Source organism: Orcinus orca, chromosome 1, assembly GCF_937001465.1.
Source record: "Orcinus orca chromosome 1, mOrcOrc1.1, whole genome shotgun sequence".
NCBI classification, from domain to species: Eukaryota; Metazoa; Chordata; class Mammalia; order Artiodactyla; family Delphinidae; genus Orcinus; species Orcinus orca.
The window spans coordinates 111,638,373-111,665,613 of NC_064559.1; the positions used below are offsets into that span (position 1 = coordinate 111,638,373).

At 35.4% G+C, this 27,241-nt stretch overlaps 1 protein-coding gene across 1 annotated transcript in view; it reads right to left on the reverse strand.

Annotated features, from left to right (window-relative positions):
• SYCP1 (synaptonemal complex protein 1) overlaps nucleotides 1-27,241 on the reverse strand; it is a 162,480-nt gene that overhangs the window by 128,237 nt on the left and 7,002 nt on the right. The window contains exons 8-12 of the mRNA XM_049710757.1: nucleotides 23,248-23,321; nucleotides 11,260-11,318; nucleotides 9,942-10,011; nucleotides 9,258-9,331; nucleotides 6,419-6,527 (exon numbers count right to left, since the gene is read on the reverse strand). Of these exons, the coding sequence (XP_049566714.1) occupies nucleotides 6,419-6,527; nucleotides 9,258-9,331; nucleotides 9,942-10,011; nucleotides 11,260-11,318; nucleotides 23,248-23,321 (386 nt within the window). The remainder of the gene's footprint in view (nucleotides 1-6,418; nucleotides 6,528-9,257; nucleotides 9,332-9,941; nucleotides 10,012-11,259; nucleotides 11,319-23,247; nucleotides 23,322-27,241) is intronic.

Sequence of the window (27,241 nt, forward strand, 5' to 3'; positions counted from 1 at the left end):
GAAGGAAGATATCCTAAAACTATCTAGAAATGACATATAAAATTGAAACTGACAATTTCACTGGGGTAATAGTGAGGTATGTCATTCAAACAAACATTCCTCTAAAAAGGAATAAAAATTCAGGATCAAATATTAAGAACATTAAAATCACTAAACTCCCAACAAAATAATAAGAAATTACCAGGCACAAAGTGAAGGGAAAATAGAAACTTAGAGAAGTAAGATAAGTACAAAACCTGCTTTTGCCTCAGGGGAATTTGCAGGTCTTGGCAAAGCTGGACTTTTGATTTGAAATTATGATGAAATGAGAAAAAGAAATATGAAAATCCAAAGATTATATAAGGTAAGAAGCCCAAGAATTAAACCTTTGTACTATAAGATAGAACAATCATTATATGTGGAGGGAGCAAAAATAAACAAACTCTCAAGCAAATCTACAGCACAGGTTCACATCACCTGAGTGGTCCAGTTAATCCCAAGCCATGAAACGGACTTAAGGTGGGTAGAGCCACCATGCACATGGTAAAAGTAAATAGGAATCCTCCAAAGAGGAAGTTAAATTACTTACATACTAGGCAAGGCTTACAATACTTACAAATTTTTTCAAGAAAAATAATAAACATGTAGTCAAAGACAAGAAGGCACCCAATAAAACAAGGCTAAATAAATAAAACAAAATCTGGGCTAAAATATATCAGAAACAAAAGACAGTATGAGGCCCACAAACATTTAAGATAAAGAATTATCAGAAAGAAACTATAAAATAGCTATTCTTAGTATATTTAAAGAATAAAAACCTTGAAAATAATAAGAAACAGAAAATTATATAAAGTAGAATAGCAGATTTGAAAAATAAGTAAGAATAACATCTTAAACATCTTAATAACTGAAAATAAAATTGGAAGAGTTCATAGTGGGTGAGAAACGAAGAGAGAATTAGTGAATGACAAGATAGGTGAAAAGAAATCGTCAAGAATAAGGCACAGAAAAGCAAAACTGTGAAAAGATGGAAAAGAAATTAAGAGTCACAGAAGATAGAGAAAATTAACATGATTTTTATTCAAAGTTCCAGAATGAGAGGAAACAGAGAATAGAGCAAATATAATGTTTGAAGGAAAGCAATAATAAAGGACATTAATTTACAGATTCAAGAAGCTGTAAAATAAGATTAAGCATATATCTTAACATATCATACTGAAAATGCTAAAATATCAAAGGCAAAGAAAATCTAAAAAGCCACAATAGAGGGAAAAGATAACTTATATTCAAAGGTTCAACAGTTAGGTTGAAAAATGACACAAAGGAAGCCAAAAGAAAGCAAGATGCTACCTTCAGTGTTCTAAAACATATAGTTTTAACATATAGTGTGCCAACTAGAAATACATATCAAACAAAAAAATCCTTTCCAGATGAGAATGGATAAACAAACGTTCAGACAAAATCATCACAAGAATATGCTCACTAAAGCATATTCTAAGTATTACTCTTCAAGGTGGAAAGAATATGATCCAAACAAAAGATCTGAGAATTAAGAGGAGGGATCAAAATCAAAATGGCAGAGTAGGAGGACACGAAACTCACCTCCCCACGAGGAACACATCAAAAATACCTTTATACGTGGAACAATTCTCACTGAAAACTAACTGAAGAATGTCAGAAAAACTCTTGTACATCCAAGGCTGTAAGAAAGATCCACATGGAATCCAGTAGAAAGGAAAGAGAAGCAATCAGATCGGGACCTGTGCCCCTGTGAAGAGACACGGAAAAGGAGGGGAATCCTCCTTGGGGAGAGAGCAGTTCAAACCACGTATTGGGCACCTCAGCTCTCAGGTCCAAAAGTGGGAAGACAAGTCCCCTAAGCTGGTTAGAAAACCAGTGAGACTAACAAGGGGGCTGTAAGAAACCTAAACTCAACTTGTGAAGAACTGCAACACTTGCTTACTCCTGAAACAAGGCAGAGAAAGCAAACTGAAACTGCACTGTACTCTGTCCCATTTCCCACAACTTCCACAGTGTGCTACCCAGCCTGAGCCAAGTGCCTGCTCAGGCTTTGCTTGCTTTGCCCGCAACTCCACACTAGGTAAAGGGCTGCTGTGGCTGACCGGAGTGCTCAATTGTGAGGGACTATGTCAGCCCAAACACAAAACAGCATCTGAATAGGGAGGAGCATCCATTATCAGCACTTAAAGCAACAGTACATCAGAAGCGGTCCCAGGCTCTGACTACAGCTGACACCACCACAGCCTGCACCCAGACCCACACAGAGCACCCACACCAGCCCTGCCTACTCTGCAGTCCAACTCCAAACTAGGGTGAGGGTTGCAAAGGCATTTTAGTCCCATCTGAATGGGGCAGGGACAGCTATTAATGGTGCTTACAGATGCAGCACATAAGCAGTCCAGACTCTGACTGTGACCAGGGATGCCACAGACCATACCCAGACCCACGCCGAGCACCTGCACTGGCCCCTCTTGCTCCAGCACTGCTCTGCATGGGGTAAGGGTGCCAGTGCTGGGAGGGAAGAGCACACACTTAGAAGGAACAAAGACAGATCAGACCAAACCCTTAGGCTTTCTCCTTGAGCAACTTGAGACCTGACCCTGCCCCCAGTAGGGTGGTGTTGGCCACTTAGAAAAGAAACCCCAGCTCACAACTGGCTCTGGCTCTAGTCCCTCCATCTCCAGCCCAACCTCTTACCAAGGTGATAGCTGCCAGCACATGCTGGGAAAAAACACGACTCACATCAGATCCCACTCTCCCACCACAACCAATGGGCACACTCAGACTCTCCCATACAAGAATACCCCTTCAGGACCTCAATGGGTAACTTTTTCACCTAATTTCATCAAAACAGAGAAAGTTAAGCAAAATGAGAAGACAGATGAATTTCTTTCAATCAACAGAACAAGAGAAAAACCCTAAAAACAACTGTTGAAACTAATAAATAATTTACCAAATAAAGAGTTTAAACCATTAGTAATAAGAATGCTACCTGAATTAGAGAAAAGAACAGATGAACACAGTGAGAATTTTAACAAGAAACAAGAATATATAAAAAAGAAACAGTAAGAACTAAATAATACAATAATTAAATGAAAAACACACTACAGGGAATTAACAAGTGACTAAGTGATATAGAAGAATGCATAAATGATCTGAAAGATAGAAAAATGTAAATCGCCCAATCAGCAAAAATATTTTCCAGCAAAAATGCCAAAAAAGTCCTAAAAATAACATTAATCAAACAATATGTAAAATTGAATAAAATAACATAAAAATAATAATAAAAGTAGATTCATAACCAGGGATAAAAAGTTAATATTAGAAAATTAGGTTTAACATTAGAAAATAATCACTAATAAATTAAAGGAAAAAAACATATGACAATCTCAATATATGCCAAAAAAAAGCACATTTGATAAGTCAATATCCATTATAAAACTCTTTGACAGTAATTCTCTTCCAGAAAGCAGGGATGCAATAATAAATAATTGCATTCCCCATAATTAACTTTGTGCCTGACACAGAATAGAAAGGAGGTTAATAAAAGTTGAACAGATGAAAGAATGAGTAATTGTTTGAAAGTGGTAATATACATCCAAAAGAAAGTTTCCAACTGCCTTCCAACTGCATTATACATGGAATGTAGGACAATGTGCCGCTTCCATTCAAAAGGATAGCAGAGGAAGTAGAGACTTCAAATTTGTTAAAGCCAGAAGGTAAAGAAAACTTTCATTAATAGGTTTTGAGGGAAAAAAATTTTTATATGCTACATAAGAAGAGCAAGGGTTTCAAAGACAAAGTTTGGAAAGTAGAGGAACAATAGGAGGTTAAGACAGGGAGAAAAGCCAACGTTGATAAGAGAATGAAAAAAGGTAATGGGTTTTAACCAAGGATGACTGATATGTGGCCTCATGAAAAAACCCAAACCCTCTCCAAACAGCATCCTATTTCAAAGTATAGTACTCTTAATACACAGAAAGAAAATAATCAAAATTTTCTCCCCTTAAATTTATTTCTTAAATCTCTGATCACTGATACTCTTTAGCAGGCAACAAGTATTGGCAAGAGACAAAAATTAGGTAATAGCAAGAAAATATTAAAAATTAGCTGATCATAATTCATTTAAATGGATAGTTCCAGGCAGAATGAAGTAGTCTGTAACAGAACAACTCTCATGCTGAAAATAACTAGAAAACACGAAACAAACCAAAACAGAAAGGACAAAAGAGGCTAAGATTCCTAAGAAAGAACTCCTGATAACTGAACTGACAAAGTGCAGCTGACATCTGCTGATTCTGGGTATGAGCAAGAGGTCTAAATGCTGCCTTGGTCCCAGCAGAGGGCCACTGCCAGGGGATAAAAAAAAGAGCATAGTTTTATTGGGTCTCAAAGAGCTGAAGAAACAAAACTGAAGACTCAAAAAACCTCATAAACTTGACTATTTCCCTTCATTCAGCTCAGCCTCTAATTGCATTATAGTAGTTAGCCCACCACACTCCCAATCTCTCTCTAGCAAACAGAAGACAATATCTCCAGAGCCTCTAACTTTTCTTATAACAATGTATGGAATTCAATCAAAAAATTACTGGGCACACCAAAAGATAAGGACAAATCACTAAAAAGTAAGACTGTAAAGGAATAGAAAGTAGAATGGGCTGAGGGGAGGAAGGAAGGGGAGTTACTGGTTAATGGGTACAGAGTTTCAGTTTTGCAACATGAAAAGAGTTGCAAGAGTTCTGGAGATAAATACTAGTGATGACTACATAACAGTGTGAATGTATCTACACCACTGAGCTGTACACTTAAAAATGATTAAGATGGTAAGTTTTATGTTATATGTATTTTATCACATTTTTTAAAAAGAAACAGACCAACAGGTAAGCCAGATATTGAAATAAAAAGAAAATAGCTATAAAATATCAATGATTAATATATTCAAAAAGGATGAAATGTCATTTTTAAAAGAGGAGAATTAACCGGAGAATTGGAATCTTAAGAAAAATAATTGAGTGGAAATTTAGAAGGAAAAAATATGATTAAAGTTAAGAATTCAGTAAATGAGTTTAAAACCAAATTAGACACAGCAGAAGGCAGGGTTAGGTAACAGGTCAATAGAAGATCTCTAAGTTGAAACAAAGAGAAAAACAAATGGAAGATACATACATATGGGAAACAATGAAAAGTAACTTAAATGAATATATTTCAGTGGTTATGAGTCTGCAGAATCACATTGTATTAGTTATTTATTACCAATAAGTTGTTTCCAGTTTATATAAGATTAAACATTCATTCATCCTAACACGTATTAAACTCCTATTATATATACATAGCAATATGCTGGGCACTAGAGTGACAAAGATATTTAGTGAGACAGAGTGCCTGCCCTCAAGACACTCATGGTCACAGGAGACACACAAGTAATGCTTAAGCCACTCTTAACAATAAGGAGTTCACTAGAATTTAGCCAGTAAATTTGGAGAGGAGGTAGGAGGTTCATTTTGGACAGAGTAAGTAGCCAAAAGCATGATGGTGAGATAGGAAGAACATAAAAGGTAAGGAAGTTAAACAATTTCAGTATATCTGGAGTATAGGATATAGTAGTGACCGTAAGATGAAAGGAGCAGGCATAGGTTAGCAGGAACTAGATAATTATTTGCCACATTTTTAAGAGAAAGGTGAAAAATGTCACAAGACCTCTATGATGTTCTGAAAGGGACATAGTATTTCACAAAGTGTATGCCTTTCAAGTGCCTTACTAGTTGAACAAGTTTGAAAAATACTCAATAATAATATAGTCTAAACATTACATGACACTAAAGATCCTTCATAATCTGATCCAAACATTTTTTTTCCAGTCTCATTTACCTGAGTTCTTTAAGATACAGACACACCAATCAGTGTTTCAAATATACCCTAATTTTCACACTTCCATGACTTGCACAAGCCATTTCTTCTGCCTACACTCCCTCCTCCAATTCATTGTCTAGTGAACTTTTAATCATCTAAGGTTTAGTTTAACTAACAATTTTTTCTAAATGTCTTGCTCCAAGAATAATTAATAATTCCCTCCATAGTGCTCCCAGAGTATTCATTTATTTATAAGATGTTTGAGTGCCTAATATATGCCAGGCACTTGGAATGCATCAATGAACAAAAAAAGACAAAGATCCTTGTTTTCATGGAGCACCTTATTGAAACTCTGAAGAAGGTGACAGTATGAAAAGGGATAAGAGGAGCACATATACTTTGAAAAATCTTCTTAAGTGACTATTATTCCCTCCTCCAACTGTTCCAACCTAGGTGGAGAATTACAGCATTAGAAAGCATTACAAAAAAATTGTAATGAAAGCTAAATTTAAAACATAACAAGAGGAATACATAAGACATTCTTATATTTTCTTATATAAATTCTTACTTGTCTTTTCCTCTAATTGATTAACTTTATCTCTGGACTCCTCTAGCAGAAATGTTAACTCTTTCATTTTATTTTCTTTCTCAGTACTTTGGATCAATAGCAGTGATACCTAAAATGAAATATTTAAATAATACATTATAGATATGAAAAATTAGATATGACACCTTAGCATTTATCATTATCTGTGATTTTTTTATGTACTTGCTTATATGCTTTTCAGCTGTCTGTGCCTGGCATTTAGTTATGTGCCTGTACGATAAACATTTATTGGATGAAGGAATGAACAAACTAATGCAATATACCCAATATTACAGTATGCATTTTAAGATATCACTTAGAAGATTATATATTGAAATCTACTCGTTCATTTATTCCATAAATATTATTGAGCACCTAATCTGTTCCAGAAACCCTAATACGCACTGAATATACAGAGATGATGGAACTCACCTTCAAGAAACTCACAGCCTAGACCAGGAAACAAACAACTATACTTGGTATTATTAGTAATAGGACAAAAATGTTATAGGAATCAAGAAAGGAACACCTAAATCAGTCCTGGGGGAGGTAATCAAAAATTAATCCTTCTCAGAGAACTGAACTGAGTCTTGATAGACAAGTACAAATTAATCAGGCTGCAGGGGAAATGAACATTCTAGACTTGTATGAGAACACAAAGGATCAAGAGATCATGCTTCTATTCAGAGAACTGAAAATATTCAGATGGCTAGAATACAGAGTGCATGTAAAGAAAAGGTGAAAGATAAACTCATAAAGATAGATTGAAGACTTGCAGATTCAACATGGCAGAAAGACCTCTATGCCCTATTTTCATCTTCAAATCACCCAAAAAATAACCAGGAAAACAACAAAGGTGGACTTCATCTTCCATGAAACCACGAGACTTCTATAATCCAAACCACAACATGTCAAAAAGGAAAGCAGTTAGAAGGAACAGAAAAGGATTTAGTATAGAAAAGCAAGGTCAAAACTAAGAGTCTAGGGGCTTCTCTGGTGGCGCAGTGGTTAAGAATCTGCCTGCCAATGCAGAGGACAAAGGTTCGAGCCCTGGTCCGGGAAGATCCCACATGTCGCGAAGCAACTAAGCCCGTGTGCCACAGCTACAGAGCCTGCGCTCTAGAGCCTATGAGCCACAACTACTGAGCCCATGTGCCACAACTACTGAAGCCCACGCACCTACAGCCCATGCTCCAAAACAAGAGAAGCCACCGCAATGAGAAGCCTGTGCACTGCAACAGAGTTGCCCCCGCTCACCGCAACTAGAGAAAGCCCATGCGCAGCAACGAAGACCCAACGCAGCCAAATAAATAAATAAATAAAAATAAATTAAAAAAAAAAAAACTAAGAGTCTACACAGGGAAGATTACAAATAAGAAGATAATTCAATCCCAAAGAAACAGAATGTTTCAAGAATTAGAAGCAACAGACACTGTGAAAGGTAGGTATGAAACAGGAGACTAAGTCTAAGGAGACTGGAAGTCTGCAAAGAGTAGTAAGACCTCCCTAGGCCCTCTTAACCCTCCTTCCCTGGACTCTACTCCCTGAAAGCCAATGTAGTCAGAGAACTAACCTACTCCATCTTTATAAGAGACACTGGTATGATCAAACTGAAAAAAAGAATCTCTAAACCTGGGTATTCCAGGCACAGGAAGGGGTGGAGACAAAGGATGTAATTGAGAGTCAGCATATGGAATGATGAGACTCAGCTTGTCCTTCCTACCCTGCCAACCCAGCCCCAAAATGCCATCAGCAAAGTTTACATTCCCAGGCAGGAATTTGGAGAACTCCAGAAAAAAAAAAGCCTTACAAATAATGACATTTAGGAGTCCCCAACAAAAACACTAGCTGGCCACAGCATAATTTTACAGGGAACCCCCCAAATCTGTAAGCTCTGCTCATGTACCCAGGATTCCAACAAGCTTCTTAGCACTTTATTCTATTTTTGTGTTCTGTAATAATAAGCACAATTTTAAATTTTAAGAAGACCTTCTTCTTTCAGAAATCTGGTTTAAAAAATACAGTTAAAATACAGAAAAAATTGTTAACTCTTTCAAAAGATCAAAGTATAACACATAAATCAGAATTCTATCATTTAACCAGAACTTAAAAAAACTCTAAGAATCTTCTCTGTACTTTCAATTAACGTTTGCCATTATTGTTCAAGTAGATATCCTTATTATCTATAATTACAAGGTATCTGTGGCAAGTCAGATAAAAACTCAGGAAAAATTGGGGGAAGTAGAGAGATGAGGATTCCTTTCTATATTTCATTTTCCATTCTGGATTCAGAAGGCTTGAAACTGTTAAAGTTGGCATAATAATCATCTGAAATCAACATTCTTGTGACTGCAAAAGAACACAGACTCATCATTTTCAAGTCTCGCACTATGTGTCATTAATAGAAAGAAGCAAAAGAATGTTTTAGTTCCCCTTCATTGGTGTCATAAATAGTGTATTTCAAAATAAACTGCAAAATGTGGGTCGAGTGGTCAATCATCATCATCTTTATATTTTATGAGGTTTCTGTCTGAACAAAACTTCTCACAAAATAACATATTTTTACAGCAATGTCCTAAAACCCACTAATATAAATATTGTAGAAGATTCACTGATTTTAAAAAAGGACTAGCATTTAGTATGTATAAATTTGAGTCAATGGAAATTAAGGCAAATGGAAAATATATTTAAATATGTATAATATTAAAATTCTCTCAGAAATTTATCAAGCAGGCAGCAAGTACAAATTTCTCTTGAAATTTTAAGTATCTCATGAATTAGCAAGTATAAAGAATACAGAAAGTTGATTTTTAAAAAGCACCTGCTTTTCCTTGTTATTTACTTCCTTCTTGTATTGTTCATCAAGATGTTGGATTTTTTCATAATCTTCCTTTACTTTAAAAATAAAACAAATACACTTTAATATCTTCACATAATTGTATAACAAACAAAATTTTAAGTTTCTGATATTTTATTTCACTTCCTTATTTATCTAGATATTAAACCCCAAAGGTTTCTAACAAGTTAAAACTGCTATTTTCTTGCTGCTAACTTTCTGTTTAGTAAAATAAAGAATTTAAATAATATCAAAGTTACAATAACTTTTAAAAATTCTATCATTCTTATAATAGCAGATATATAAAAGTTTTTTCTTTATAACACACTAGTCTGAAATAACAGATTTTAAATGTGTATGTATATTATTATTTTAACATGCAACTTGACCAAGAAATGTAAAAATAAGACCAAATCACACTTCAAATCACCAAATCACACCATTATACAAACCATAATTTGATTTCAGGGAAAATGTAGCTTTTGAAGCCAAAAGGGTATTTTTAACATATACCAATTTCCTGCCACATTCCACAAGATTTTGAGGGGCTTATAAAACCATATACAATACAGAAATTTTCAATAGTTTAGGCATCAAGCTGAAGGTATGAAAACATTAGCAGAATCTAATAAACAGCAAAAGAGTAATATAAAAAATAAGGATTCCTACCCTTAAAATGGATTTCCAGTCTGGAATTCTCAGCTTGCACACGAAGTTCCTCAAAAGCTATTATCATTTTCTGAAATACATTTAACTTTTAAGAATCATACTTAGACTTTTTAAATAGCTTTCCTCAAACAATGAAAATAATAAATTTGTATCATCTGATCATTATACTTAAAACTATACAACTTTGAATAATGAAAATTCTATAACTTTTAACAATTAAATAATTTACTAAAATATTAAGAGTGCCTATTAAGGTAGCTTCCCAGGTATTTGAAGGCACTGAAGACAGGTTATATATCACTGAACAGCAAAAAAACAATTGTTGGTACTCTAGTCATTTACTTAATAGCCCATACCAAAATCTGTAATTTTCTATTGATTTTTGCTTATGTATTTCTGTCTTCACTAAAGTGTAACCTCTGTGAGGTCTCTCCCCATAAGAGTTCAAATTATACTTCTATTACCTGGCAGCATGAGTTCATTCACATTCAACAAATCCTGATTTGTAAAATTGGATGAATTCATTTATTCATTTAATAAATAGTTACTGAGTGTCAATTATGTGCCAGGCACTGTTTTAAGCACTTAGGATATAAGACAAAGTCCTTACCCTATTGGAACTAACTTATATTTCAGTGTAAGAAAGAATATATACACACACAAATACACACACACATACACACACACATGTGTATATCAAATAAATATCATGTAGTTTTAAGTGCTCTTCAGAAAAGTTCGACAAGGTGAGGAGATAGAGGATGATTGAACAGAAAGACATTTTAGGTAAAGTAGTAAAGGGGATAATAAAAAAAGCAGAATGAAGCTTATGAGTTTGCATAAGATCTTGGATACAGAAGTTCTAGATAGAAGGAACAAATTCAAAGAAGCAAGATCAGAAAGAGCTTAGCAAGTTTGAGAAACAAAAAAGGAACAACTATAGAAGAGAAGCAAAGTGGAAAATGATAGGGGATGGGGTAAAAAAGGTAAACAGGCAACAGACAGATTGATAATACTGGCATGTTTTTCAAATTAATGGTTAAGTGTCACAATGTGCTAGTCTCTGACACAGAGTTAATATCTAATAAATTAAGTTAAATGGTGTCACTAACATGTAAATTCAAAAAATATTAAAAAACAGAACATTAATACTCATGGTATATATAGAACCCTGGGAATTTTATTGGATATAATCATATATCAAAAGATAAATAATAATCCCTTTAGCAAGAACAATTGTTCATATCTTTGTAGCTATCACTATAATTTGCTTAGAAATGCCTCTGTTAAAAATATTCAAATTTTCAATACCACTTACCTCAATGTTACTATTTAGGTCCACATAAACTTGCCTAGTTTCTTCCCGCTCATATTCATCTATTATAAATATAAAATTTTCAAAAGTAAATTTGAAAACAATTACAATTCCAATAAGATAATACTCAAATGTCTCCGGTAAACATTAAAATATTTAAAAATCTGTGTTAGTAAAGGGCACTGGTATATCTTTTGAGTCTTTTAAAGTAGTATCAAAAGCAGCTTCATAGTAAGGTATGGTCATACTTCATGACATCAACCTCAAAAGCTAGGTGCTGTTCAATTATCTCTAATTTCCTTTTATAGAATTACTACTATTCATTAATTTATTCAAACTTTGTAAAATATATTTACAGTTTTAGACTTTACAATAAGTAGGGATTTAACCACTAGTCTATGAAGTATTTTTCCTTTGTATATTTAAGATTCTTGAAGTACATGTGAAAGGCAAAGCTCACTCTTGTTTCTGCTCTATCTCTGAAGAGGCAGGAAAGAAGATAAATCTCAAGACCAGAGGAACAAGTTAAGAATAGGTGTAGCCCCAAGAACAAATCTCCTGTAACTCCTCTATAATATTTTTTAGGGTTTTCTTTTTTGGTTTTTTTTTAACCTGAGCAATGATTCCCTCTAACTATATATTCAAGCCTTGAGTAAAGTCAGTAAAACTTAGAGTTGATAGGTGGTGCTGTAGAGAATTAAGGCACGAGGCAGGAAAAGAAATGCAGCTGTCCCATCATCATTCCCCCAGGTAAGGCCAAGTAACACAGAAACCACATTAGACTAAAGGGAGGGTATTGGTCCTATATTCTCAGTAACAAGCTGCAAAACAAGAAAACGGCAGCTACGATAGACTCAAATGTCAATGAAGAGCCAAATGAACTGACTTTAGAAGAATACAAGTATCCTAAATGCCTCAAAAATACTGAAGAGAGCTCTAGACTTATCACAGCACATGGAACAGGAGCCGTTTATTTGAATATTCAAATAAACCACTTTTATTTGAATATTAAAAGGCTGGAAAATTTAAAGAAATAGAGACAGAACACATCAGCATTTCAACAGAAAGATGGTTCATCCTTCTCACTCCATCTATTCACTGTCTCATATTCACTAACAAACACATTTAGCAACAAACCTTCTCTATTCCACAGAAATTATTTGCACCAAAGAACTGCATTCTATTGCCAACACCTCCAATCTTCCCGTTACCACTACCACCAGTACTTCCAAAATACCCTCCAGTCATTCTTCCAATAGGCAAGTACTGAAAAGCAAATAAATAAAACTACAAAAAAGAAAATAAATTGGTATAGATGTACTTTACAGTTGTCAGGAGCAAGTTGCTACAGGTGGCATAGAGAAGGGACTTTCGTAGCAGAGTGTTCTAATATACTGACATAATACTGTAACAGTATAAGCCTACCTTTTTGGTTTTCCTGGTATCTATCTATCTATCTATCTATCTAAACTCCCTGGTTTTCCTGGTATCTATCTATCTATCTATCTAAACTCCCCACCCCCACCTCCTCCCTTCCCTCTCTCTCCCCTCTCCCTCCTCTCTCTCTCTCTCATACACACACACACACACACACACACACACACACACACACACACTTACTTTGCCCTAATTTGGCCAACTAGATCGTGCTGCATTCATCATCTTAAATAAGAAAGGATTCAACCAAAAGCAAAGAAAATGTCTATGAGTTTCAAAAGCCCAGTGTTGGGATTAGGGGAAAGATTCAAGATATAAACAAGTAATAGATTTTCAGAATATGTAAGTCAGAACAAAGCTTCCATCCTCTAGACCTAAGAAATATTTACCAGTTTGTAAGGAAGAAGCCTTTAAAAGGGGAAGCTGAGAGAGCTTATTAGATTCTGGCAGGTACTTAAAGGGTTCACAAATACCATATGCTAACACATATATACGGAATCTAAGAAAAAAAAAATGTCATGAAGAACCTAGGGGTAAGACAGGAATAAAGACACAGACCTACTAGAGAATGGACTTGAGGATATGGGGAGGGGGAAGGGTAAGCTGTGACAAAGCCAGAGAGTGGCATGGACATATATACACTACCAAACGTAAAATAGATAGCCAGTGGGAAGGAGCCGCATAGCACAGGGAGATCAGCTGGGTGCTTTGTGACCACCTAGAGGGGTGGGATAGGGAGGGTGGGAGGGAGGGAGATGCAAGAGGGAAGAGATATGGGAACATATGTATATGTATAACTGATTCACTTTGTTATAAAGCAGAAACTAACACACCATTGTAAAGCAATTATACTCTAATAAAGATGTAAAAAAAAAAAAAGAAAGGGTTCTGTAGCCCTCTACCCTCACCAAGCTAAGCTTCAGGGTTGGGGAACACATAAATCCCAGAGAGTTAGGGCCAACTAAGAGTAGAGTGGGGCTGTGCTTTTTTTTTCTTCAGTATAACTCTAGGAAGATGACAAAACCTGAGAAGAAATGCCTGTGAAATATATATAGACAGGTAAGGGCCTTAAACAGCTTCACAATTTCCCTTGTTCCAACACGTTGTGCAACTGAGCATGGTGGGATAAAGCACAGAGAACCAGCATACCTGAATAGGCCCTGAGGACTGGTATGAGGAGCAGCTCACCAACTATCTATGTGGACAAATAACTGAATACCAATCGAAATGATGAAAAGTCTCAGAGGATAGATGACTGAGAAACAAACGTCCCTCTCTACCACATATGGGCACCCCCAAATTTACATACAATCCCAGGGAAAGAAGAAAAATTCCCAAATTTACTGAGATAATTTCTTCCACACTAGCAGAATGAAGGCTTTAAGATATAAAGATATAAAAAAGATATAAAAATATAAAAAATATAAAGATATAAAACATCTTAAAAATTAAGAATTTTTAACATTTTAAGACATAAAAATCTTGTGCATACTTGAGTTTGCTGACTAAAATCACTCAGAATCATATATTCTACAAAATTTATCAGAGTACGAGAAAACCACACAGAAGCGACAGAAAAGAGATTCAGCTACCATAAGTAGAGCCATGCAAGGTGAAAACATTAGAAATTGCTCAGTGACCTGCTGTACAACTATAAATATAAAAAGAGGATTCAACCACTATACTAGGACCAAGCTCAGTTTATCACCTAGTTTGTTTATTTAGTCTAGATAGTTCTTGCTTTTTTCAATGATGTATATGGTTAGAAAACCTACACGAGGCCTATGAAAAAATACTGTCAAACAAAGAAAAGGGAACATGAAAGATGTTAAAAGGAACAGCCTATCTCTGAAAACGAACTCTAGAGAATTCAGATGAAAATTTCAGAAAACTATTTGGTATTCTCAACAGAACCAAGAAAATATGGTCTCAGTGAAAGAGGAAGATACAGTCATAAAGAAAGAACAGGCCATGTTAGAAATTCAAGAAATGGGGTGAATTAAATAGAAAAAATAAATAAGGAGGAAAGGAGCAATGGCTTAGATAATGAGAGACTCAAAGGAACTAGAGATTAGAGGCAGGACAGGAAAGAACTGATACTTCAGAAGTCAAATTGTTTCCTAATACAGGAAACAAACATAAATTGAGGGGGTGGGGGAACAAATATTAAAACAATTAGAGAAACGAAGAACAGAGGGCCAACAAACAAATAATAAGTATACCCAAACAGAAATCAGAATAAGTGACCAAAGATATCATAAGGCTTTCCTGGTCTAAAGAAATAGACTGGTGCATATAGATCCAAATGGTTGCACTGACAAAACTGTAAATCAAAAGGATCAAGAAAATGCCAGAGTCCTGGCAAGGGGGAAAATATATGCATAAATACATATACTATATATTTAGGTATAAATCTAGGTATAGATAAATGGAACTGTGATTATCCCCATTTCACAGATAACAAAAGTGTGACACAGAAAAATTATGTTATTTGCTAGGATCCCAAAATAATAAGTGGTGGTACATGATTAAAACACAGGTCTGCCTAATGAAAACCAGTAGGGATAAATGCAAAGAATGTTATTTGGATCCAAAAACCTAAATGCACTTGCAAAGAATGAAGTAAAAAAAAAAAGTGAAAGATTTTAATGACTAGTGAAGTCACTAAAGCCTATAATACAATGTGACTATCAAATAAGCTGACTTTAGAGTTCATTAATGACACCTACAATTAGACAAGAAATAGTCCTTTACACAGGTCAAGTTACACATTAGATTATCTAATACAGATCTGGACTCCTAAATATAACAACAATATTCAAACAGATCAACCAAAATAACAAAAGTACAAAGAATCTTGAAACATCTAGGCTGAAGAAGACAAGATTCAGAAAGGACAAGTAACCACCTTTAAAAATCTAAAGAGATAAAAAAAGTGCTTAGACTTTTTCTGTATGCCTTAAGGAGAAGAAATACAATAAGAAGAGAGAAACTACAAAGAGATTTCAATATAAGAGATTTCAACAGGGAATTCCCTGGAGGTCCACACTTTCACTGCAGGGGGCCCAGGTTCCACCCCTGGTGGGGAACTAAGATCCCGCAAGCTGCCTGGTGTGGCCAAAAAAACAAAAAGAGAGAGAGAGAGAGATTTCAACATAAAAATAAGAGCTGTGCTTAAATGACAGCCTCGGGGTTAGTGGGTTTCCAACACTGAATATGTTCAATCACAGGAAAGAGACTACCACTTGGTAGTCACAAAAGAAATTATTAATTTCCTATAAAAGAATTAAAGCAATGGATATGTAAATAGACCAAAAAGCTTTAAAGTCCTTTTCAACACTAAGTAATTTAGATTAAGGGATAAGGCTACAGGAAAAAAAAAAACGTATGCAGTACTTCGAATGGCAGGCTAAAGAATTCCAATGTACTTAATGTGAGCAATAGACAGCCATTTAAAGGTTTGTTTTTTTTTAAGGTACATCTAAGAACAAATTTATTCTTTACTTATTCATTCATGAATTTATTTATTGCCTGCTATCTTCACAGACACTGTGCAAAGTGTTGAATATACTGAGTCAAATAAGACATGATCCCTTGCCTGCAAGCTTACAGTGAGATGTAGTAGGTACTCAATATTTGTTGAAGGAATTCATAAATACATGGTAAAGGTATACTAAGGGTACTAAGTAAAAGAAGAGGAGCATCTAAGTCAGAGTGAAAAACTAGGGAATATTTCCCAAGGGTGGTAATAATTACTCTGAGTTTTGAAGGACAAATATGAATTAACAAGATGAAAAAGGAAGGAGGATCAGCCAATAAACATATGCAAAAACTCAGAAGTATAATCTGTTTAGGGGTTAACAAGTAGTTCTCCATGAGCTTGTGTATGTGGGACATGTGAAAAGATTTGGCAAGGTGAAGGGAAGTGGCAAACACCATGCTATCCTGAAAATTATGGAAAGCCACTGAAAAAATTAGACAGTGACATTATTTGATCTGTATTTTGAAAAACCATCCAGGACTCTGTCTTATGGTAATGACTAAATAATTCAGACCAACCTTCCTCCTAAAGATAAAAATCTGGAGGAATTTTTTGAATTATTGAAAGAATCAAAGATCTAAAAAGATAATGATGAATCATCAGGCCAAGAACAGGTTGAGGATTATAACTCAGAAAACCTAAACCAACTTCCAGTGTCAGTCAAGATGGAATAAGCCCACTATAGCCTTTCTCTCCCATTGATTACAACTAAAAACTCTGGATGAAATCCATAAAGCAACTACTTGAGGAATCTGAAAAGTAAGCAAAAGCAGGTAGATTGGGAAGAAAAGTAAAATCTTGAAGAAATGACTCATGTGAAGGCAAGTTTCCTGTTTGTTTAGTTTTTTTCCTACCTTCCCTCCTAGCATTACTAAAGTATAAGGGCCCAGCAGAACTATAAAAGCAAAAGGAAATCCCTTTTTTTTTCTCTTCCAGCCCTGCCCCAAAGGTGGCTCCAGTAGTGGAGCTACAGCAGCCATGGCAGCAAGGACATATGAAACCCCAGGAGAAACTCCATGTCTCTCACCAAAGGACAGGAGGACGGGACCCCTGTAAGGCTGAGGGTGAAGGGGCAATGCTAGAGAGAGCTGGAGAAGGTGATTCCCTAATTATTTGTATGACTTGGCACAAGTCCCATAGGGAAAAGGGAGGATGTGCATGTACAAGATAGACCCAAGGCAAATATAGCAAGTCCCTCTGAAATCACTATCCAAGTCCCAGAACTAATCTAATCTTGAGTGGAGCATACATGAAACAGACGCAGAGTAACATGGCAAAAGCTTTGAAAACTGAACTGATAATGGAACCCCAGCACACAAAAGGTAAGATAGAACTTGTGATCTAAACTTGAGTTGCATATCTGCTAAAATACAAACAAACAAACAAACATTTTCCAGGGGATTTTTAACAGGACCCAGAATCTCACAACATGTCCAGGATATAATCTAAAACTTCTCAGCATTCAGAGAACTAGGAAAATGTCACATCATTCTAAGTCTCAAGCAAGCAATCAAAAATAATGAAGTACACAATGAGATAAACAATAAGAACTAGAATCTACAAAACAACAAACCACAGAAACAGATCCCAAGGGATTCCAGATATTGGCATTGCTGGACAAAAAATTTAATAAAACTAAGCTTACTATGCTCATGGAGACAAAAAAAAAATGAGCTTAAAAATTTCTGCAAGGAATTTGAAACTCTAAAAAGTAACATTACAGATATTTTTTAAAGAACAGAACCAGAGAATACAAGAGCAGAAATTAAGGCCTAACAGATGAATTTAAAAACAGTTTAGAAACAGCTAAATAGAGAATTGGTGAACTGGAACAAAGCAGAAGAAATTATCCTGAAGGGAGCGCAATAAGAAAAGAAGATGAAAGATACAAAAAAGGTAAGAAATATGGAAGGAACAGCACAGTGACCTCACTGTTATGACTTGAAAAGATTCAACAGGCTCTCATCTAAGGGATTTTGCATTTGCTGTTTCCTCTGCCCGAAATATTCATTCCCAAAATAGCTACATGATGCATTCCCTCATTTATTCAGGTCTCTAATCAGATACCACTTAATCAGAAAAAAACTTCCCCAAATACCCTATCCCAAAATATTCTCTTTTGAAGCAGTTGTCATCACCCAACATGTATTTTATTTATTCATTTATGATATGTGTCCCTTTACAAGAGTGCATACTCCATAATAGCAGAAATTTTGTCTGTTTACCACTGTTTTCCCTTAGCATCTAGAACATTTCATGGCACATAGTAGGCACTTTTTAAAATGTTGAATGAATAAATAAAAGACAGAGAAAATCACAAGAGTAAAAATAAAGGCTTACGGCAAAAATACAGATGGAGTTTACAGTAAATATAAGGCAAGTATTAAGAATTTTTAGGGCAAGAATATATAATGGAGAAAAGACAGTCTGTTCAATAAGTGGTGTTTGGAAAACTGGACAGCAACATGTAAATGAATGAAATTAGAACATTCCCTAATACACAAAAATAAACTCAAAATGGATTAAAGACCTAAATGTAAGGCCACAGACTACAAAACTCTTAGAGGAAAACATAGGCAGAACACTGACATAAATCACAGCAAGATCTTTTTTGATCCACCTCCTAGAGTAATGAAAATAAAAACAAAAATAAACAAATGGGACCTAATTAAACTTAAAAGCTTTTGCATAGCAAAGGAAACCATAAACAAAACAAAAAGACAACCCTCAGAATGGGAGAAAATATTTACGAATGAAGCAACCAACAAGAAATTAATCTCCAAAATATACAAACAGCTCATGCAACTCAATATCAAAAAAGCAAACAACCCAGTCAAAAAATGGGTGGAAGACCTAAAAAGCCTTTTCTCCAAAGAAGACATACACATGGCTAAAAAGCACGTGAAAAGAAGCGCAACATCACTAATTAAGAGAAATGCAAATCAAAACTACCATGAGGTACATTCATTCAACAAGTGATATGCTCAGGGCCAGGGATCCAGCAGTGAATAAACAGACAACAATTTTAATCTCATAGAGCTTACATTCCATTGCAGGAGGAGGTAAGATAATAAACATCTCAAAAAAGTAAAATCTAGAGTTTGTCAGATAGTGATTGACTGCCCAGGAGTGAAACAATTCGGGGAAAAAGGACTTGAAGTGTCAGTAGGGGTTGGGGTCATCAATGTACAATACAGTGGCTAGGCTAGAACCTAGGGGAAGATGGTATTTGAATAAAGACCTGAAGGAGGTGAGGGAGCAGCACATGATGATGTTGGGGAGGGGTGGGAGCATCCCAGGCAGAGGGACCAGCAGGGACAAAGAACTTGAAGTGGGAGTAGGTCTGGAGAGTCTGAGGTGGCCAGAGCAGAGCCAATGAGGAGGAGAGAAGCAAGAGATGAGGATGGAAGAGTAGGCAGGGGCAGACATGAAAGGCCTTGTGGACCACTGTCAGGACTTTGACTTTTCCATTGAGTGTGATGGGAAACTGCTGGAGAATTAGGAGCACAGCAACAGTACAATCAGACTTAGGCTTAACAGTATTATCTAGACCACCAATGCCCCAAAGGTGAGCAACAGACCTTTGGAAATGTGGCTGATGAGACTGATTTTTCATTTTATTTCATTTTAATTAAATTTAAAACTCATTTCTTGATTCAGTGATTGGAAAACTTATAAGTGTGTTTGGAACAACTTGGGTATGTGAATCTATTTTTTTCAACTGTACATTTATGAGTTTTAAATATAGATCAGGTATTTCCAATAAAAATTTTACCATCTGAGGGCTTCCCTGGTGGTGCAGTGGTTGAGAATCTGCCTGCCAATGCAGGGGACATGGGTTCAAGCCCTGGTCTGGGAAGATCCCACATGCCACAGAGCAACTAGGCCCGTGAGCCACAACTACTGAGCCTGCGCGTCTGGAGCCCGTGCTCTGCAACAAGAGAGGCCGCGATAGTGAGAGGCCCGCGCACCGTGATGAAGAGTGGCCCCCACTTGCCGCAACTAGAGAAAGCCCTCGCACAGAAATGAAGACCCAACACAGTCAAAAATAAATAAATTAATTAATTAATTATAGTATCTTTAAAAAAAAACAAAAATTTTACCATCTGAAAGAAAAAAAAAACAACCTACCATGAGGTATCACTTCACACTGGTCAGAATGGCCATCAACAAAAAATGTACAAACAGTAAATGCTGGAGAGGGTGTGCAGAAAAAGGAACCCTCCTACATTGTTGGTGGGAATGTAAATTGGTACAGCCACTATGGAAAACAGTATAGAGGTTCTTTACAAAACTAAAAACAGAGCTACCATATGATCCACCACTCCTGGGCATATATCCAGAGAAAACCATAATTCAAAAAGATACATGCACCCCAATGTTCACTGCAGCACTATTTACAATAGCCAGGACATGGAAGTAACCTAAATGTCTATCCGCAGAAGAATGGATAAAGAAAATGTGGTACATATATACAACAGAATATTACTCAGCCAGAAAAAAGAATGAACTAATGCCATTTGCAGCAACATGGATGGACCTAGAGATTATCATACTGAGTGAAGTAAGTCAAACAGAGAAAGACAAATATCGTATGATATTGCTTATATGTGGAATCTAAAAAAAGGTACAAATCAACTTATCTACAAAACAGAAATAGAGTTACAGATGTAGAAAACAAACTTATGGTTACCAGGAGGTAAGGTGGGAGGAAGGGATAAAATGGGACATTGGAACTGACATATACAGACTACTATATATAAAATAGATAACTAATAAGGACCTGCTACATAGCACAGGGAACTGTACTCAATATTCTGTAATGGCCTATATGGGAAAAGAATCTAAAAAAGAGTGGATATATGTATATGTATGTGTAACTGATTCACTTTGCTGTATACCTGAAACTAACACAACATTGTAAATCAAATATACTCCAATAAAAATTTAAAAAATAATAATAATCATAATAATAATAAAATAAATAAAAGATGTTTTAGGAAAAAAAGAATCTACATGTCACATCAAGATATACTCTTTAGGGGAATTCTGTGGTGGTCCAGTGGTTAGGACTCTGTGCTTTCACTGCCAAGGGCACAGGTTCAATCCCTGGCTGGAGAACTAAGATCCTGCAAGCCATGTGGCATGGCCATAAATAAATAAATAAATAAATAAATAAACAAACGAACAAATATGAGGAAAAAAGATATACTCTTTAGTTCACTTAAGAGATCACCTAAAAATGTTTAAAAGGTTCTTCAAACCTCTCCCACCATCTGATATCTGACTTAGCTTAAAACTAAATGGAAGAAAGAACTAACAGCCTTGCCTCTCTAGCCCAGGTTACTTTCTACAGTGCAGTCCATATACTATCTCTCTACCCCATCCATATACTTTTCACCACTTTTTATATTTAGACAGAAAAGTTAATCTTGCAAGTTGAATAAACAGGGTATCATGGAAGAGCTGATAGTGGTGCGGTACATTCTGGAAGGTATATATAGTTGCAAAAGCAAAGTACTTTAGGCAGAGACCAAGAATAAAATAACTAGCAATACTGCATACTAGAAATAATAATAACAGCTAACATTTATTGAGCACTTTGCACTGTTTAAGCATTTTATATTTATTAACTACCTTAATTCTCAAAACAACACTGAGGTACTTTACTAACTAATAAACAGAGGGTCAGAGATTACATAAATTATTCAAATTATTCAAGGTCAAGCAGATAACAACTGAAAGTTTGAATTTGAGCACAGGGCTATCTATCTCTTCAATCCAAGCTCTTAAGCTGTGTGGTATCAATTAAAATTTGAAAAATAGAGGCTATCCTGAAAAAGCAGGTAGACAGTATTTCCCAACAGATTCTTGGCAGAAACAAACAAACAACAAAGTAGACCTAATGGCAGATTAATGACAAAGACAAAAACAATTATTTTTGAAAATCAGATTATGTTTTTCATCAAAATGAAAAAAATTCCTACTTTACAATTAACATCAAAATATGCATAAAATAAAAACATGCACTTTCACATACATACTACAACCTTAATAGAATGTTTTAAAATAATGTTTCTTTAGAAGAAATTTGAGAATTCTATTTATAAATAAATACTACACTGCTATTCTTAAGCACTGTGCTTTCAGCATAGCCCTCCATCAGTATTTTCTATTATGAACATGGCTATATATCATTCTTGATTCAATTTCCTGGTTGTTCCAAACAGAAGAGAAGGTTAGTCTCAAGACCACACTTTAATTGAAATGCGAATTAACCATAAATGCCAAGTAAATATATATCTTTTAAAATATATTATCTTTCAAAAAGCTTGAAGAACTTTTCAAAGCTCAAAGAACTGAGAATCTAGTTACTACTTATATAAAGAAATGGTATGAGACACATATAACTTGTTCAAATAAAAAATGGCTCCTGGGACTTCCCTGGTGGTCCAGTGGTTAAGAATCCACCTTCCAATGCAGGGGACATGGGTTCGATCCCTGGTCAGGAAACTAGGATCCCACATGCCACAGGGCAACTAAGGCCGTGCCACAACTACTGAGCCTGCATGCTCTAGAGCCCACGCACCACAACTAGAGGGCCCACATGCCGCAACTACTGAGGCTGCACACTCTGGAGCCTATGTGCCGCAACTAGACAGCCCATGCACCACAACTACCTAGCCCGCGTGCTCTGGAGCCCGTGCGCCACAAGTAGAGAGCAGCCCGCGTGCTGCAACAAAAAGACCCCACGTGCTGCAACAAAAAGACCCCACATGCTGCAATGAAAAGACCCCACATGCAACAACCAAAAGACCTTGCATGCTGCAGTGAAGATCCCATGTGCCACAACTAAGACACAACGCAGCCAAATAAATAAATAAATAAATATTTTTAAAAAATTTTTAATTGGTTCCAAAAACTGAAAAGACAATTTGTTTCCCTCTCCACCCCCACCATTAAAGTAATAACAATAAATTGATAAAATCATATAAAATGAGAAAGATATTTACATTTCTTTGTCTTTTCAGCAGATCTGGCACAAGTTTCTTTGAGTAGATTACATAAATGCCTTGTAGCATTATTCCTGAAACAGAGGAAAGAGTTTGCATAAGTGTAATGTATCTCAAAGCAAAATCATATATAAAAGTTATGAAACATTACTGTTACAATTTTAAAGAAATTCTTAAAACATCATAATATTTAATATATATCACATATCGTTCATAAATGACTATAAAGGAAAAATTGGTTGACTGTACTATTAGCAAAGATGATTTAATAACTGCCTCCTTTTAAAGTGAAAAGCTCCTTAAAAGTTTCTACCCAAGTAGCTTTCAATAACCTTTTAGTAAACAGTTCCAGATTCACCTAAGAAATAAAATGAGAAGAGAGGATTGGTATTTTCATTACTAATTACCCCAGAAATATTCTAGCTATCTTACCTTCAAAACATAAAATAAGTAATTTTCTGAAGAGTCATTAATTATGTGAATAAGACCTCTGATCATCTCACAGATGCAGAAAAAGCTTTTGACAAAATTCAAAATCCATCTATGATAAAAATTTTCAACAGAGTGGGTACAGAGGGAACCTACATCAACATAATAAAAGCCATATATAACAAGTCCACAGCTAACATCATACTCAACCCTGAAAAGCTGAAAGTTTGTCCTGTAAGATCAGGAACAAGACAAGGATGCCCATTCTTGCCACTGATATTCAACATAGTATTGGAAGTCCTAGCCACAGCAATAGACAAGAAAATAAAAGGCACTTGAATCAGAAAGAACAAAGTAAAACTGTCACGATTTGCAGATGACATGCTATTATATATAGAAAACCCTAAAGCCTCCACCGAAAAACTGTTAGAACTAATAAACAAATTCAGTAAAGTTACAGGATACAAAACCAACATACAAAAATCAGTTCTATTTCTGTACACTAATAATGAACTATCAGAAGAGAAATTAAGAATATAATTCCATTTACAATTGCATCAAAAAGAATAACACACTTAGGAATACATTTAACCAAGGAGGTAAAAGACCTGCACACTGAAAACTATAACACACTGATGAAAGAAATTGAAGAAGACACAAATAAATGGAAAAATCTTCTGTGTCCATGAATTAGAAGAATTAATATTGTTAAAATGTCCACACTACCTAAATGGAGTCTGGTACCAATTCCAAAATTGGAAGGGGGTTCCTCACACCAACAAGCAATTCTGGGCACCACAGCTTAGTGTCCTACAATTCAATTCTGACACCATCTACCTGGAGATAGCATCAGACTTCATAAGTTAAGGGTTCAGTCCTATAAGACTGCTACCCTCCCCTTATCCCACCAACTTCAGATGCTTGTTGCAAGCCCAGGTTGTTACCTGTGGTTCTGTCCCACTGGCTATAAATCAGAGGTTCCCATGACCTCCTCCTTGGCTTCTATTAATTTGCTAGAATGACTCAGAGAACAGAGAAACAATTTACTTACTAGAGTACTGGTTTATCATAAAAGGATATAACTCAGGAACAGCCAAGTGGGAAAGATGCACAGGGCAAGGTATGAGGAAAGGGTGAGAATCTTTCATGCTCTCTCCGAGCTCATCATTCTCCCCAAATCTCCACATGTTCACCAACCAGGAACTTCTCGAACCCTGACCTCTCAGGTTTTTACAGAGGCTTCATTAGATAGTCATGACTGATTAAATCTTTAGCCATTGGCAACTGATTCAACCTCCAGGTCCTTGCCTGTCCCCAGAGGTTGGAAGTTCCAATCCTCTAACCACGTGGTTGGCTCTCCAGGCAACCGGCCCCTATCTTTAGGTGGGGTCCAAAAGTCACCTCATTAGCATAACAAGACACCTTTTCACTCTCAACATTTAGGAAATTCCAAGGGTTTGAAGAGTTGTGAGTCAGGAAAGATGGATGAAAACTAAATATATACGTGAAATATATTTTGGTCATCTGAATGACCAAATATATATATATATTTTCTTATAAATCACAATACCACACTACTGAAAGCAATCTACAAATTCAATGCAATCCCACTCAAATTTCCAATGGCATTTTTCACAGAAACAGAACAAACAATACTAAAATTTGTATGGCATCACCAAAAACCCCAATTAGCCAAAGTAATCTTGAGAAAGGAGACCAAAGCTGGAGGCATCACACTTCCTGATTTGAAACTACATTATAAAGCTATAGTAATCAAAATGGTATGGTACTGGCATAAAACCAGACACATAAATCAATAGAACAGAATAGACAGCCCAGAAATAAACCCACAGATATACAGTCAATTAATTCATGACGAAGAAACCAAAAACATACAGAATGAGGAAAGGACAGTCTCTTCAATACATGGTGTTGGGGAAACTAGACAGCCACATGCAAAAGAACAAAACTGGACCACTACCTTACACCATACACAAAAATAAAGTCAAAAGGGATCAAAGACTTGAACCTAAGATCTGAAATCATAAAACTCCTAGAAGAAAACATAGGCAGTAAGCTCCTTGACATAGATGATGATTTTCTGGATTTAACACCAAAAGCAAAGGTAACAAAAGGAAAAATAAACAAGTGGGCTACATCAAATTTAAAAGCTTCTGCACAGCAAAGGAAACCATAAACGAAATTAAAAGGCAACCTACTAAATGAGAGAAAATATTTGCAAATCATATATCTGATAAGAGGTTAATATCCAAAGTATATAAAGAAGTCATGCAACTCAATAGCAAAAAACAATCTGATTTTAATGTGGGAAGAGGATCTGGACAGAGATTTTTCCAGAGAAGACATACAGATGGTCAACAGGTACATGAAAAGGTGCCCAACATCACTAACCCCCAGGGAAATGCAAATCAAAATCACAATGAGATACTACCTCACACCTATTAGAATGACTATTATTAAAAAGATGAGATAACAAGTGTTGGTGAGGATGTGGAGAAAAGCGAACCCTTGTGCACTACTGGTGGGAATATAAATTGGTTCAGCCACTATGAAAAACAGTTTGGTGGCTCCTCAAAAAATTAAAAATAAAACCATATGATCTAGCAATTCTACTTCTTGGGATTTATCCAAAGGAAACAAGAATACTAACTTGAAAAGGCATATGCATCCCCATGTTCAATGCAGCATTATTTACAACAGTCAAGACATGGAAACAACCTAACTATCAATGGATAAAGTGTGGAATATATATACACCCATAAAAATGAAGGAAATCCTGTCATTTACAACATTATGAATGGAACTTGAGAGCATTATGCTATATGAAATAACTCAGACAAAGAAAGACAAATACCGTATGGTCTCATTTATATGTGAAATCTTAAAAAAAAAAATTAAAAACTTATAGATACAGACAACAGATTGATGGTTGCCAGAGACAGAGGTGGGAGGTGGGCAAAATGAGTGAAGGGAGTTAAAACGTACAAACTTCCAGTCATAAAATAAATCCCGGGGATGTAATATACCGCATGATGAATACAGTTAGTAATATTGTATATTTGAAAGTTGCTAAGAGAGTAGATCTTGAGGGTTCTTGTCAAAACAAAAAATCTGCAATTATATGTGGTAATGGATATTAACTAGACTTATTGTGGTGATAATTTTGCAATATATACATATATCAATCATTACATTATACACTTAAAAATAATATAATGTTATATGTCAATTATATCTCAACCAAAAAAAATTTTAAAGGTCAATATAATGCAGTCATATCTTCCAAATCTCATTAAATGGTATTGAAAGTTAAAAAAAAAAGACCTCTGGGTGTCTCGAAGTTGCTAACATATACACCAGTTTAAATTTTCCAATGTATAATTTTTCTGCAGAAATGAATTGTTACAGATTAACATTTTATAATAATTTTTAAGTCTAAATATTAGTTTAATGAAGAGCAAAAGCTGTAATATTACATAAACTACATCCTTTAACATTTTCAATAATCTAATAAATGAAAAGGTTAAGAAGTCACTGAAATCAA